This window comes from Aegilops tauschii, chromosome 3, assembly GCF_002575655.3.
Source record: "Aegilops tauschii subsp. strangulata cultivar AL8/78 chromosome 3, Aet v6.0, whole genome shotgun sequence".
Taxonomy (NCBI): Eukaryota; Viridiplantae; Streptophyta; class Magnoliopsida; order Poales; family Poaceae; genus Aegilops; species Aegilops tauschii.
In genome coordinates this window covers 131,322,669-131,337,777 of record NC_053037.3, presented here as the reverse complement: position 1 = coordinate 131,337,777, position 15,109 = coordinate 131,322,669, and the positions used below count along the sequence as shown (strand labels likewise).

Here is a 15,109-nt window from a genome sequence, read left to right as displayed (position 1 = left end):
CTGATACTTGAGTTAATTCCAAAAAGAAAAAGAAATGCCGTTACTTCACAGAATCGAGTTCCAGAAACACAAAGGAAATACTAACAGACAAGCTTTACAAAGATTTGTCCATCTCAAAAACAACCTTGTCGGGTCACGTTGGGAACTTCTACGGCAAGAGTACATCAACCGTTATTAAACACATCCAACTCATAGTTTGGCCATGATCGACATACTTGTCGGAGCATTCTCTTATTTACATAGGAGAATACAAGAAGGGAAATATGTTTCTGTCCGATAAATCTACAAGAACTTGGACGCTCCAAGATACCAACCACCTGTTTCTCTAGCATAATATCGAAAAGTTTTGCTTTCAACCATTAACCACTCGTGTCTGGAGCTCAGTTCTTCCCAATGCTCCGAGAAAATGCCCCTTTGCAAACTGAAAACACTGAGCTTGCTTCTTACAGTCATCCTCACTTCTAAATGCTGATCACTTCAGCACCCCTTTCTTCTGTCCATATGCTGTGCTTGAAAGGCGGCGGTTTTCTGTTTCCTCTGCTAGTCTGTATAATGACAGGGATTTCCTCTGCATCTTTAACTCCAACGGAAGTATGTAGGTCATGACTAATGACTTCCCTTGTGAGTGGTACACACATACCAGGTCCTCTGTGAGAATCGGGAGGTGCTTTGGTGACATTGTAAAATCATGACTGGGTAGGATCAGACACTTCTGTTCTTTTGTCTGTTTTCATCCTTTTTATACTAGATCCTCTTTTCTTGATATTGCTCTTGAAAGACGACACTTTTCTTGGAATAGAACGCTGTAGGATCCGGATTGGTATTCCCCCGATGTCGAAATCTTCCTTGAGAGATCTTGTCAAGAACCTGATATCTGTATCAGATAGCTCAGTCTTCCCACTCATAAAGGTGACAAATGTTGGTGGCCGCGCTTTCACCTGAGTGAAATACTTCACTTTTGGCTGTGTGGCTGAATCTTTCCATGAATGTCTACTCATAACCTGTCAGAGGGAATTGGAGGTAACAGTCGAAGTAATGTAAGTGTGTGAAATGAATGAACTCAGCAGTCACAAATATAAACATGATATAGTTACAGGCTCAAAGCAGATGAATGATAGATAACCAAACATTTAAAACAAAAACTATTCCTAAAACACTAAACTGAGACGTAGTGATTATAGATGGCCCATTATAGACGGCTTAGATCAACCACTAAAAGTCCCTGATATTTGCCAAAACACCCCCAAATCACTCTACTCTGCACTCGTGCAATTCCACCTAGTGATCTGTGACCCTGTGTCATTCTAGATTGAATACAATGTTCAGGATTTATGTTCTTACTGTTCTACGTTAATGATAGTTCACTTGGCACACACCCTAACATGCAAATTAAGTAACAGTAATGTAAGCAGGATATTTACCTTACGCAACCAACGGTTCAGGCGCGAAGTTGACAATCTAAAACACCATTTCTCATAAGTTTCTATAACATGGTGCATAACAGCAACCCGCCCCCTGCCCTCCATTGCTGACACGAACACAACTGGTATTCCTGTAACCTGTCAACACAAAGAAGATTAAAAGATTTTCAGATGTGCTGTTGCCGTCAGAAAATGTGAAGCAAATTAAAAGTTCCACAATGTGGTTGATCCCTCTTTTTGGTGAGAGGGTTTTAAATTTTCAACTTATACAGAGGCGTTAGAAAAGTAAACATTCTTGCTATTGATGTGTCCTTTGATTCAGAGGTTGTACACTTGTACGGGTAGATTAGGTCGGGAAAGCATATGCAGATAAGAATTTTATTACTGCTTGAACTAAAAGATTACATACAAAACTCTTAGTGCTACTGAACATGGACGTAAAACAGTCTGACTAGGGCTCGGTTTTTCGACATACTCTGAATCCCTCCTGGTCTCTGCCACCAACTCTAGACTCAGACTGCTGTAACCCTACTAGGACTTGCCAGCGTGAATTCCTGCCGGAACAGGCTCTTGAGTCTCCGCATACAAGTCCAACTGGACTTGGGTACCAACTGCTGGCCCCAATAAGCCTTGACAGCAGATATTACTGATATTCCACACATTATTGAAACACAAAAGGTAAGGGGTGGAATTTAAACTCTGCATTTGCAGTAGTGGAGCACTGTCAAAAGATAAGCAGTTTTGTGACTATGACCTCAGTCTCTACACTCCCATTAACAAACAAAGTAAGGTATCTACATGTGTGATAACCAACCAAATATCAATTTCATCAGAAAGAAAGCAGCTCATCATAAATTTTGTGACTGAGTTAATGAATAAAGAGTTAGAAAGCTATCCAGAACAACTGTGATGTGTTCAAATAACAAGAATTGAGAAAAGGAAGGTTAAGTTAATCAGAAATGGAAGGCTCCAAATAATTTGTTTTTTTTCTGGATCAACGAGGAGCGCCGCCTATAGACTATAGTTACCAATTACTAAATCTTTGAAGGGAATCTTCTGTAGACTTATTTTTATCAAGGAACACCTCCTATAGACTAGTTACCATTTACTACCAGTATTCATGTTACGAGTATCATATTCTGTTATATAGAAATAATAGTATAGCCATAGTGATGGATGATCATAAGTATTTCTTTAATGTCGAAGATAAGTATATTACAAACTAATAACAAAACGATTAGAAACAAACCTGAGGAATAACTGTCTGGATTTCTTTAGGAACAGCATCCATCACTTTTTCTAATAATCGTTGGTTTTCTCTAAGGAGATCCATTTTGTTGACAACCACAACAAGTCCACGGCCTTCTTCGATTGCTTGCCGTGCTATCATAACTTCCTGATGATCCACGCTATTCTTTGACTTTGCAATCTACATATCCATACAGCTTTATCATGGTGTTGTACACACATTACAATTAAAATTGCATTTAACATGCATGACGACATACGAGATTTGAGGTGGACACAGAGAATGTTGCCTCTAGTGCAAACTAATTTGTGCATGGGACTGACAATAGAGCACTGACCTTGTTAACCATAGCAAGGAATTGGTTAAGTACTAATCCCTCCGTCAAAAACGCTCTTATATTATGGGACAGAGGGAGTATATGACAAATGTTCGCTACCACCAGTGGTAGTTACCACCACTTGAGTTTTGTATGTTGTATGTAGTATATATCAAATCGGAGAGTATGTACACGTGGTATGTAGTATATAAGAATGTTTAGGTAGTATATATACTACTTTTTAGGTAGTATGTATCGTATTTTGAGTATGCTACTTTTTACGTACAAATATATATATATTTCACAAATATAATAAAAACCATGGGCCAACATGCAAGTTTTTCATGTAACTAACTTTATATTATATCAACATATTTAGAATGATAAACTAGTATATATACTACCACATGATAGTATGTGAGACATATGGGGTAACTACCACCGAATGATAAACAAATTTTTCCTACTACCGGGTGTAGTTACTCCCACTTTTGTTTCGTATGTTCTATGTAGTATCTATCATATCAGAGAGTATGTACGAGTAGTATGTAGTATATAAGAATGTTTAGGTAGTATATATACTACTTTTTTGGTAATATGTACCATATTTTGTGCATACTCCATTTCACGTACAAATATGTACGTATTTGACAAATACAATAAAACTATGAGTTCACTTGCAATTTTTTCATATAACTCACTTGGGAGTATCTTAGATATAGTATATGAGCATACTAAAAATAATAAAGTAGAGTATATACTGCCACATGGTAGTATATGAAAAATGGGTGTAACTACACTCGGTAGTAGGATGCATTTTACCTATATATATTATTATTTTCGGGAAAACGCAAAGGGACCTTGCGTTTCTTTTCATTGAAAAGGTAGGGTGTCAGTTACAGTCGTCCTAGGACGAATAAACGGGGAACAGTTACAAAGCTCAGTGCACATCCCATGAAGGGGGGAGGACTACTCTAAGGCCTGGAGCTCCGGCCTTAGCCCAGGAGCCGGCTTCCTCCTTGATACGGTTGACAAGCGTGTCGAGGGAGGGCGTCGCGTTGTCGAAGACGCAGCTGTTTCTATGTTTCCATAGTAGCCATGGAACTAGAAGCGCTACAGATTGCAGGGCCTTGCGTTGTGCTTGCGGCGTGTCGCCACCAGTCCATGAGGGTGGGCTCCTGGTTGGGGATCGGCGCTGGTATGCGTAGCCAGGCCAGGGTCTCGTGCCATGCCTGCCTGGAGAAGGGGCAGTCAAGCATGAGGTGCCTGATCGTTTCCGGCGCCTGATCGCACATGAGGCAGCGTGGATGATGCTGCAGACCGTGGCGAGCCAGACGGTCGGCCGTCCAGCAGCGATCCAGGTTAGCAAGCCAATGGAAAAACTTGACCCGAGGTGGAGCCCAAGCCTTCCAAATCAGCTTCCAGGAGTAGGATTGGGATGAGCCTTGGAAGGTAGCCAAGTAGCAAGACTGCGCCGAATAGATGCCGCTCGTTGTCCACTTCCAAATCAGCTGGTCAGGGGCATCGGTGAGCGTGGCCTGCTGCGCGAGTTGCCAAAGTTGCAGATACTGGCCAATCTCGTGTAGGCCGAGAATACCCTGTATATCTCAGGCCCAGGCATTGCCGTTGAGTCCGTCGGCCACCGTTCTAGTCTTGCGCCGCCGTTTGGGGATGCAGTTGTAGAGCATGGGCATGAGCTCGCCGGCCGAGCGGCCGTTGAGCCATCGATCCTCCCAGAATAGGGCTTTCATGCCGTTCCCAATGACCATGTAGGTGGAGGCAAAGAACAGGGTGCACTCGTGGCAGGAGAATTGAAGATCCAGCCCCTGCCAGGCGCAACCGTCTTCTGTGCGTGAGAGCCAGAGCCACCGTAGTCTCAGTGCAAGCCCGGTTCGTTCGAGGTCGCGAACCCCGAGGCCACCAAGCGCGAGGGGGCGGGAGACAAGGCGCCAATTGACATGGCAGTGCCTGCCGTTGGCGATGGCACGCCCGGCCCATAGGAATCCTCGTTGAATCTTCTCGAGCTGCCGCAAGGTTTTCTTCGGAGGAGCAAAAGCGAGCAGCTGGTGCACCGGAATAGCGCTGAGAGCAGACTTGACGAGATTAAGCCTGCCGGCTCTCTTCATGAGCCAGGTTTTCCAGGTGGGTAAGCGACCGGCGACTTTGTCGACGAGGGGCTGCAGCTGGCCAGCGGAAGGGCGACACGTCGTCAGGGGGATGCCGAGGTATGTGACTGGGAGCGCGGCAGTCGAACATCCCAAGCTGGTGATCATCTCGGGGGTGCCCTGTTCCCCATGCAGGATCATGGCCGAGCTCTTGGCGTAGTTCACTTTGAGGCCGCTCTGCCAAACAGGTCGAGGATTTCCTTGACAGCCGCAATGTCGCTCGTCGTGGCATGGCAGAAGAGCATGACGTCGTCGGCATACAAGGATATAGCCGGTATCGGTCTCCGCGGATGCAGCGGCTGGAGGATGCCCGTGTCGTGCGCGCGTCGAATCAGCCGGCCGAGTGTGTCGACCGCGAGCACGAATAGTTGCGGGGACAGAGAGTCGCCCTGCCGCAGCCCTTCCTTGTGCCATATCGGTGGGCCTGGCATGCCGTTCAGCACGACCCGAGTGCTCGCAGAGGACAGGAGGATGGCAATCCATTCGAGGAAGCGATGGCCGAACCCAAATTGGCGTAGGACCTCAAAGAGGAACGGCCAGGAGATGGAGTCGAAGGCGCGCGTGAGGTCGAGCTTGAGCATCACCCTTGGGGCCCCAAGCTGGCTCAATAGCTTGAGCGATTGCCGGACTAGCACGAAGTTGTCGTGTAGGCTCCGTCCGAGGATGAATGCATTTTGATTGCGGCTGTCAAGGCGGTCAAGTTTTGGGGCCAGCCTGAGCGAGAGGGCCTTGGCGAAAACCTTGGCCACGATGTGAATGAGGCATATCGGGCGGTAGTCGCGCAACTCTTGGGCATCGGCGCGCTTCGGCAACAGCGTGAGAAGAGCTTGGTTGAGCTTGCAGAAGCCGCGGCCACGCATCTGAAAGAGCTGCTGGAACACATCCATAAAATCCTGCTTCACAATGCTCCAGCATGCACGGAGAAATTCAGCGTTGAAGCCATCGGGCCTGGCGCCTTGTGCGCGGGCAGGCGTTTCACTGCCTCCCAAATCTCCTCCGGACAGAAGGCCGCGTCAAGGTCGGAGAGGTCGCTCCCCTCGATGAGCTGCGACAGATCCAGCGAGTGGTCGCGCTCGACCGCCGTACCAAGCAGGGCGTCAAAGTGCCGGAAGGCAGCCTCGGCCATCTCGTCATGGTTGGTGAGCAGCGTGCCGTTCGCGGAGAGGCGGAAGATGCGGTTCTTCTGACGTCGAAACGAGCATTGCCGGTGGAAGAAGGCCGTGCTGGCGTCTCCATCTTTGAGAGTGGCGATGCGGGCTCGCTGTCTTGCGATCGTCCGTTCCAAGGATGCGAGTCCTAGGTACGAGACCTTCAGCTGTTTGTGTAGCCAGTCCTCCGGAGGCGTGAGGATACGGTCTTCCTGGGCCTTGTCAAAGCGCGCAATGAGTTCTCTAGCAATGGCCAGCTTGGTCTTGACGTTGCCGACAGCTTTGGCGCTCCAGCTCGTCAAGCATCGTGCCGTGGCCTGGAGGCACAACATCAGGCGACGGAAGGGATCAGGCTCGTGAACAGAACCCCACGCCGCGGCTACTGTCTCATGGAATCTGTCCAGGCGCAGCCAATGTTCCTCGAAGTGGAACATGTGGTGCAGCACTGGTGCAGGGGCGCAGTCCAGCAGCAAGGGGGAGTGGTCTGACACGACGGACGCCAGGCGCGTCAGGTGGCACTCGCCGTGTCCGTCCTCCCAGTCTGACGTGCAGAGCACGCGATCAAGATGTACCAGGGTCGGGGGTGACTGCTCATTCGACCACGTATAGCGCCGCCCGTTGAGATAAACCTCCTTGAGAGCGAGGTTGTTGACGAGGCGGCGGAATTTACCATCATGCGCCTATTGAGGTTGTCCGTGTTCTTGTCCTCGGGACGGAGGATGAGGTTGAAGTCACCGCATAGCATCCACGGTCCATGGCAGTCCGCTCTAATCTCGCGGAGCTCCTCCAAGAAGGCAACCTTGGCCACGTCATCCTGTGGCCCGTAGACGACCGCGATCCACCACGGCGTACCGCCGGCCATAGCAACGCGGGCCGAGATCGCGTTGTTGGTGAACAGGGGGTCCGAGATGGAAACAACCCTGCTCTTCCAAGCGAGAAGGATGCCGCCACGCGTGCCCTGCGCCGGGAGGTAGGTGTAGTCGTCGAACTCTGAGCCAAGCGTGTCAAGGACAATGGACGAGCAGAGCAACTCTATCTTCGTTTCTTGCAAGCATACAATGGAGGCGCCGGTGGTGTCGAGCAGCGTGCGAATGGCATGGCGCCGCGCTCGTGCGTTGAGACCGCGCACATTCCAAACAACGATCTTGAGGCCGTGATACATAAAGAGTGGATCGACGGGGAGGGCAGCATCTAGGAGGAACTAAGTCGCACACACCGGGTCGACGTGCGCTGGAACAGGCGACTGCCTCGTCAGGCAAGCTGGGATTTCGCGATCTACCAGCGCGGCGATGGCAGATAGCACGGACAGCGGGATGGGAGCAGCAAATAGATCGTCGTATGCCTTCATCTCCGCGGCCGAGATCTTCTGGTTTGTCCCAACGATGCCGAGTGTGCGGAGGACCTGAACTTGCGCGCGTCTTGCGGCTGTGGGAGGGGCGGCGGTCGTGGACGTGGTGGAAGCAGAGCGACCACGTCGGGGGGTGAAGTCGAGAGGGCGGCGGGGTCTCTTCCCAGGCGCCGGCAGGGTGGCGTTAAGCTCCTTGGTGGCCGCGGCGAGGAAATCCCCCAGCGTCCAGGGCCGGGCTGTGGGAGCCGCTCCACGCGATCGGCGCATGATGATTGGCGGGGAGGCGAAGCGGCCGGGTCCAGATCCATGCATGGCCGGACGTGGCGGCCCAGAGTTGGCAATGGGGTTCACTGCGGGCCCGGGGGAGACAGGGGCCGCGTGGTGTTGCATGGGCGTCTGCGGGTCCCGCAGGTCCCTCGGTTCTGGGGAGGGCGACAGGGATCTGTCTATGTGTGTGCCCTCCGATTCGCGGGCGGGGGCAGCGGCGTGGGGCTCAGGCACAGCACGGTCCATCCCAACGCGCGGGGCCGGGGACACGACCAGGTCAGCGTCCTGGGGAGGCACCACCTCGGGATCCGGTGTGGGAGAAGCGCCACTTTGGCCCGACATGATCGGCGTCATTGGCTGCGCTGCCTGCTGCGAATCAGGGACTTCGCTAAGCACGGCCAGATCCCGACAGGCTGAAGGCGCGGCGAGGCAGTTGGTGGCCCCGCGAGATCGTCCTCGGGTGCTGGGGAGGCCGCCGGATTCAAAATTCCGGTCGTGTCTGATTCGGCCAGGGCCACTGGCGTGTTGCCAGCTGTCCTAGACTGGCCAAACTGCCCGTCCGCAGGGGCACCATCAGCCCTGGGAGCCTGGCCCACAGGCAAAGCAGGCTTATCTCTCCTTTTACCCTTTCCTTTTCTGTCACGATGACGGCGGCAGTGGGCTCCATGCTGACCGGGCCACGGAAGCATGCCTTTCCGAGGCTGGGGGGCCGTACGCGTCGCCGCGCCTGGCGGGGCAGGCCAGCACGCCGCCATGGCCACGCCGTCTGCGCGGGAGGAAAGGCCGCCGGTGCGCCAGCCGAGGCAGTCAACCGCCATGCCATCAGCGCGGCCGGAGGGTTGCGGCTCCGAGCGTCTGCGCTTGCGGCCTCGGCGGCGCGCGCGTCCAGGGCCATGACCAGGCCCGTTGTCGTGGTCGTTGTCGTTGCCCCGGTCGCGGTCCGGGCCCGGTCCCGCCGGCGCGCTAGGGGGGCAGCACGGAGCATCTCGGCGCGGACGATGGCGATGGAGATAGGGAAGGTGAGCGTTCTGATGGAAGGCGCATCAGAGCTAGAGCGGGCGGGAATCTGCTCGACAATCTCCAGAACGGCATCGCGGCGGATGCCCGCGGGGTCATGTGTGCGGTCGGAGAGGCGGAACGTGGCGAGGTCGTCGCGGGAACGAGTGTGGGGGTGGAGGCGCTCGATCCAACAACTCCTCCGTAGAATGTGTCGGCGGTGGAAAGGTGCCAGGCCTGGGCAGGAATGCCGCGGAGTTCTAGCTCGACGCGGTATTCGAACTCGCCCGAGCCGGCATGAGCAAGCTTGCTCCACGGGCGCATCGAGAGGGAGAAACGGGGGGAGCGGATGAAGTGCTCTCCGGCGAGGCGATCCATGGCGGCCTGTGAGCCGAAGAGGATCAGGAAATCCTCCGGATGATGCGCATGCACGGTGAAGTCCCCGTCGACAAGCCCGAAGGAGTCGTAGAGCGTCGCGGCGACCTCGTCGGCGAAGACGAGCGGTCGGTTGCCGGTGATGAGGCCACCAGCGCGCGGGCTAGGACCCGCTCCGCTTCCTCCATCTCCACGGTGTGCGAGACGATAACGCGCTCCGGCTCGAGCGGGCGGGCCGCAGGCGGCAGCGCGGCCGGCGCGGCTTGGGAAGGCGAGGGCAGGAGAGGGCCTTGAGGACGGGGAGGAGCCACGGCCGCCGGCCTGGGTTGGCTCGGTGGGGCGCGGGGGCCGGGGGCGGCGTTCCTCCTCTTGGATGTGGGCGTCGCAGGAGCGGGAGTCGTGGCCGGAGGTCAGACAGCGGCGACATCTGATGTCGTTGGTGCAGTCTCGCACGCGGTGGCCAGGGTCCAAGCACCGGAAGCAGAGCCCAGCCACCTCTTCAGGTGAGGGACTGCGCGGGCGGCGCGGAGGAGAACTGGGCGCGGCGACCTGGCGCGGGCGGCGGCGGCGAAACCGGCGTCGTGGCTGCTAGAACCCGTCCGCGTCGACCGCCCTGGCGTTGGAGACGCGGTGCAACTCAGAGCGGGGGCCGAGGCGGTGTCTCGCAGGCAGGGGCAGGGGGCGCCGGCGTCGGAGATGCGGGAGGGGCCGCGGGGCGGCGCGCGACCTCGCAGTAGGAGCGCGCGGAGGACTCGCTCCCCGAGTCGAGCCAGCGGTCACCTGAGGACACGCGCTCGTCGGAGAGGGTCACTCCACAGTCGGCGGGGTCGGCACTGGAAGACGCCATGGCGAGTCCGGAGACAGAGGAGGGTGGAGGGGGAGCGGGGAGGGAGGGCCATCGGCGGGAAGCGACGGCGGAGGGGCTGTAGGGCAGGAGGAGAGTGGAGGAGGTGGCCTACCGGCGGGGATTCGACGGCGGCAGGGTTGCAGCGAGGCTACGCAGTGCTAGGCGGAGAGGGTGGAGCGGAGCGAGAGCGAGAGCGAGCCATCGTCCCCTATATATATTATATCAACATATTCTTCATCTGAGGTAATCTTACGGTCGCTTCATAAATAAATTACATTTGGAATACAAATAATCACATTCATATTGATTCACTACGTAAAATTTGGCATAAGAAAATAAAAATATAGGTCATAAGAATAACTATTCCTCACCCAGGGTGACGAATAGTCAATCCCAAAATAAGTGACTCGACTTTGTACTAACTTTGTATAAGTGACTCAACTTTGTACTAACTTTGAACTTTACAAAGTTAGTACAAAGTTGAGTCACTTATTTTAGGACAGAGGGAGTATACTCCCTCTGATCCAAAATAAGTGTCGCAGTTTTGAACTAAGGTCAGTTAAATCAAGAGATAATTCTGTAATCTCGCTAAAAGTGGAAAAACCAAACTGTAAAGCACACAGATTATCTGATTTAAAGCAACCATTACTCTGCTAATATCAGTGCTGACTCAAGATTTGTGAAATCCATAGTAGAGCATAAGTGTAAAATGCTTAATGGCAAATGCAGTGCAATGTGCTTTGTACTCTTTAGACTTAAGAGTAAAATTAATGCAAACAAAATTGCAAGAAAAATCAGTGCAATTGTCTAAACCAAGTTCAGAGAGCAGACAAATTATGTGAAGTCGAGCTAAAAGCATATGATAAAGAGGAAGAGTTCGACAAGCTACTTCCAATCATGTAAGTGCCACTTCAAGAAACCCCGTAGTACAGCATCATGGTTAGGACTTCTGTATTATAGAAAATTCAGAAGATCAACGGTGGTTGAACCCCCTCCCCCCCCCCCCCCCCCTACATAATACTTAGTTACTGGCAATAATGCAGGCATAATCAGTAGAATCAACTCGTTGTAATTGACAAGACCTCCGAAGAACCAAAAAGAATAGCACTGAAAATGTTTCCCCTTAACCAGATAAAAGGAAGCATACTAGCCAGAACTTTAGGTCACAGACTAGTGTACATCTGAATGAGTGCAAGTACCTTCTCTGCATCGAGCACAAGAGCTACAATATGAGCTCTCATCAGGTTCTTTCTTGATTGTACTACACTTAGTGATGATGGCCCCTTCTCCTTTCCCGCTCTTTCCATCCAACCAGCAGTATCCACCTGCATCGCCAACAAGAAAGAAAAGGTCAATTCATGAAAATGGAGACAGCCTGAATGAACATTATGTCATAAGCTCTAACACAGCAGCTATAGCCATATAGGAAAAGGCATCCAAAAGATACTATTAAACTCTCATATAGCAAGTTCACTTACCAAATATACAGTTCTGTTGTCAAATTGAAACTTAGCCCGGATGGAGTCCCTTGTTAAGCCTGACTCTGGACCAACCAGAACTCTTTGTTCTTGCAATAAGGCATTAAGTAGGGTCGACTTCCCAACATTAGGACGTCCCACAATTGCTAACTGCAGAGGTAACTTGCTTTCATCACCTTCACTGGCCTCAGCCTCGGAGGTAGGGTCATCTTGATTTAGTCCATCTATCATGTGACAGAAAACCAAGAATGATATTTACATACAATGATCATGGTTTTCCCTCCAGAAATTAACGGTACAGGATCACAAATTTCTCTTATTGCTTGAGAAAACGGAATATACTGTTTTCGAAGTTCAATAGGTGGTGGTTTGTTGCCACTGATTTATAAACTATAATGCCCAAACCCCTCCATTTCTACTTGAACAGAATCATTATGGGGAGAGGATTAGTGGATGGAGATATGGCAATTTTTTAAGCAATTCTGATACCTAGCTGAAAATCTTCTATTTATGCAAATTCGTCACACTTATGAATAGTGTATCAGTTTTATCAATCAGTACAGTACTGGAAGAAAGCAAAGATATGAGGAACTACAAGTAAGTCACTACATATCAAAACAAATATCTTATACTAACAGAACCAAAGTCATTCAAGATACAGCTACAAACTTACTATTTGGAAGTTGAAACATGTATTCCTCAAACAATGGCCTGAGTGTCTCATAAAGCTCTGCCATCCCGAGGCCTGTCTCTGCAGATATTGCAACTGGGTCACCAAAACCCAACCTGTGGGCTTCTCCAGCAGCCGAGGTCAAAACTCCATGCTCATCAAGTGACTCAGACTTATTCATTGCGACAATGGTATGTATGCCAGATGCATGTTTTCGCAGCCATTGCCCGACCTCAAGATCCAACGGTTGTAGGCCATCCCTGAGAAAGCCATTACACTTTTAATATGCAACAAGTACCAACTTATCAACCTGACTCCAATGATAATAGGTTGATAGCAAACCAAAGCACACTCACCTCACATCAATCAAGAAAATGGCAAATTGAGATCTGACTAACACATTCCCTGTCATGTCAACCGTCCGAGCAAGAATGCTCCCAGATGTTGCTGCAGTCTCAAGTCCAGCTGAGTCAAGCACGCGAAAACGAAGATCTCCAAGCTTGGCAACTCCTTCTCGGATGTCGCGGGTGACATGGTCTCCAGGTGTATTATACACCAATGCCTCCCTCCTCCGTATTAATCTAAAAACATTCATAAAAAAATCAGTACAAGTAAAAAAAAAACTGAAATGGAATAAGAGTGGCAAACTATGTAGGCTGCAATTCCTCCGCGTAAAACCATTAAATAATACTCCCTCTGTCTCAAAGTAAGTGTCTCAAGCTTAATACAAGTTTGTACTAACTTTAGTACAAAGTTGAGACACTTATTTTGGGACGGAGGGAGTAGGATGTTAATAACATCTCAAATTTGTCAAAAGGAGTACTATGTCATAGTGCTGACTAGGGAAACCAAATGGTGTCAAGGTGTATGTAGCACGGAAGAACTAAAAGCTACTTATAATAGAGTATCAAAGAAGAAATAACACTATGTTGGAGACATATAGGTGCATGTGCAAGCTTAAAGAGAGCTGCCTGAGGAAATATGCCATATGCAGCTACAACAACCAAGATGACAGCAACCATTTTGTGCAAATGTCATACAGCAAGCCAGAACGAGCACTTCGCAATTACTCCGGAGAGTGCGTGTTGAATGGAATCTGTAAGAAGACGTGGTGCCTTAAAGGTGCTTGTGGAAATGGCTACTCCATGGAGCATGGAGCTACGCGGGAACCAAGCTCGTGTGTCGCCTCTCACCTGTTGAAGAGCGCGGACTTGCCGACGTTGGGGCGGCCGACGAGGATGATGGTGGGGAGAAGCGCCGCGTCCACCTTGGTGAAGTCGATGCGGGACTGCTTCATTGGGCTCCTCTTTGGCTTGCCCTTGGGCTTCGCGGGGGGCTCCGATATCTCTGCAACGGTGGAGTACGAGCAGCCGGCGGAGAATGGAAGGCGCGGGAGGAGAGGTAAAGCACGGGCTGCATCAGGGAGCTGGACGGTGAGACGAGGAGGGTTGAAGGGTTTGGTTTGGGATGGGAGAGGAATCTTACCGAGAGGAGGGGGAGGTAGAGGAACTGGCGCGGAAGGAAGGGTGCGGGGGAGGAGGAGAGCTGCCGCGGCGGGGCGGCTCCGGCGGAGGGCTGCGCAAAGGAGGACGGCGGCGGCGCCCATTTTTCGAAGGAAGTGTGAAACAGGTAGGCGACGAGGTTATTCGCAGCGGGGCTCCATGCCAATTTGGCCTGCTAACTCTGAGGCCTCGTTCGGTTTGGAGGATTTTCATACATCGTGGAAACAAGGATTTTAGAGGAGTTCTCAAAAATAAAAATAAAAGGATTTCAGAGGAAAATTTCACATAAACGCATTCGGTTTGTAGGAAATGCGTACATAAATTTCATAAAAATACTACTCATTTCCTGTGTTTTTGAGAAAACTACACATCCACTCAAAACTCATTTTGTGCGTAGGAACAAGGCAAGTCAATTTCTTAGGATGACAAGTGCCATCCTATCAAATTCCTATACTACTACTAATTCCTACGTTTTGCCTCCAAACCGAATGAGCCGTAAAAGATGTTTCTGAGTTTGTAGGGCAACTCCAACTGACCGACCCAACCAGACAAAAAAGTTCCCCTAAAAAAACCAGACAGAAAATTTTACTCTTTTTTTTCGTTTGGCTAGGATAGCAACATATACTTAGCAAATAAATGTAGCATTTTCTCCATAGTACCAAGAGAATATTTTATGCCATCATGACAAGTAACATTGCACCAAATGAATCGCACAAGCCCCGCATGTGCTCCGGCCTCATAGTTCATGCAAAACAAACAAATATAAGATGATCATGCATCTCGATCCATCATGAACTTTTGCCTCCATGATACAGGCCTCCTCAGAGAGCTCTACCTTTCTTTGCTTGACCCTCCATTTCCTTGGCTCTTGATTGAGTATTGGCCTCATTGGTCTCGAACTTCTTCTTTTGTATTTCAAAGTAATTCTTAATTGCCTCCTCTTTCTCTTGCGTTTTCTCTTTTCCCTTTTCTCACTTGACACCTACTTTTGGGTTATGAACCCCTTCAATGTTTCTTGAGGCGATTATTAAAGCATCACGGTCTCCATCGAGCGCCTGCTCCTCTCCACGAAATCCAGCTCTGCCCTTCCTCTCTATTAAGCGTCAACTTCTCATCGTCTTCTTGTTCTCGCCCTCCACAAGGGCTCAAAGCGCTGCCATCCCACCACAGGCACCGACCAACTCAACGCGCTGTGTAGCATGTGGGAGGGATGAGACCAACTACCACAGATTTTGGGGCTGTTTCCACTCAACGAAGTTTTGGAAGATGATGCAATCGGAGATGGGGGTGCCGGTGGCGATCCCGCCGGAGTCAGTTAGTCCCCAGA

General features: G+C 50.7%; 1 protein-coding gene across 1 annotated transcript; it reads right to left on the bottom strand.

The window, feature by feature from the left end:
- Positions 1 to 58: 58 nt before the first annotated feature.
- On the bottom strand, positions 59 to 13,985 carry LOC109772605 (uncharacterized). Its single transcript, XM_020331291.4, has 9 exons — positions 13,766 to 13,985; positions 13,474 to 13,693; positions 12,637 to 12,861; positions 12,284 to 12,540; positions 11,611 to 11,834; positions 11,332 to 11,457; positions 2,671 to 2,850; positions 1,422 to 1,559; positions 59 to 1,001 (listed from the first exon to the last, which is right to left on the bottom strand). Exons 1-9 carry the CDS (start codon positions 13,884 to 13,886, stop codon positions 687 to 689), a joined length of 1,806 nt encoding a protein of 601 aa, XP_020186880.3. The 5' UTR covers positions 13,887 to 13,985; the 3' UTR covers positions 59 to 686.
- Between the last annotated feature and the right edge of the window lie 1,124 nt (positions 13,986 to 15,109).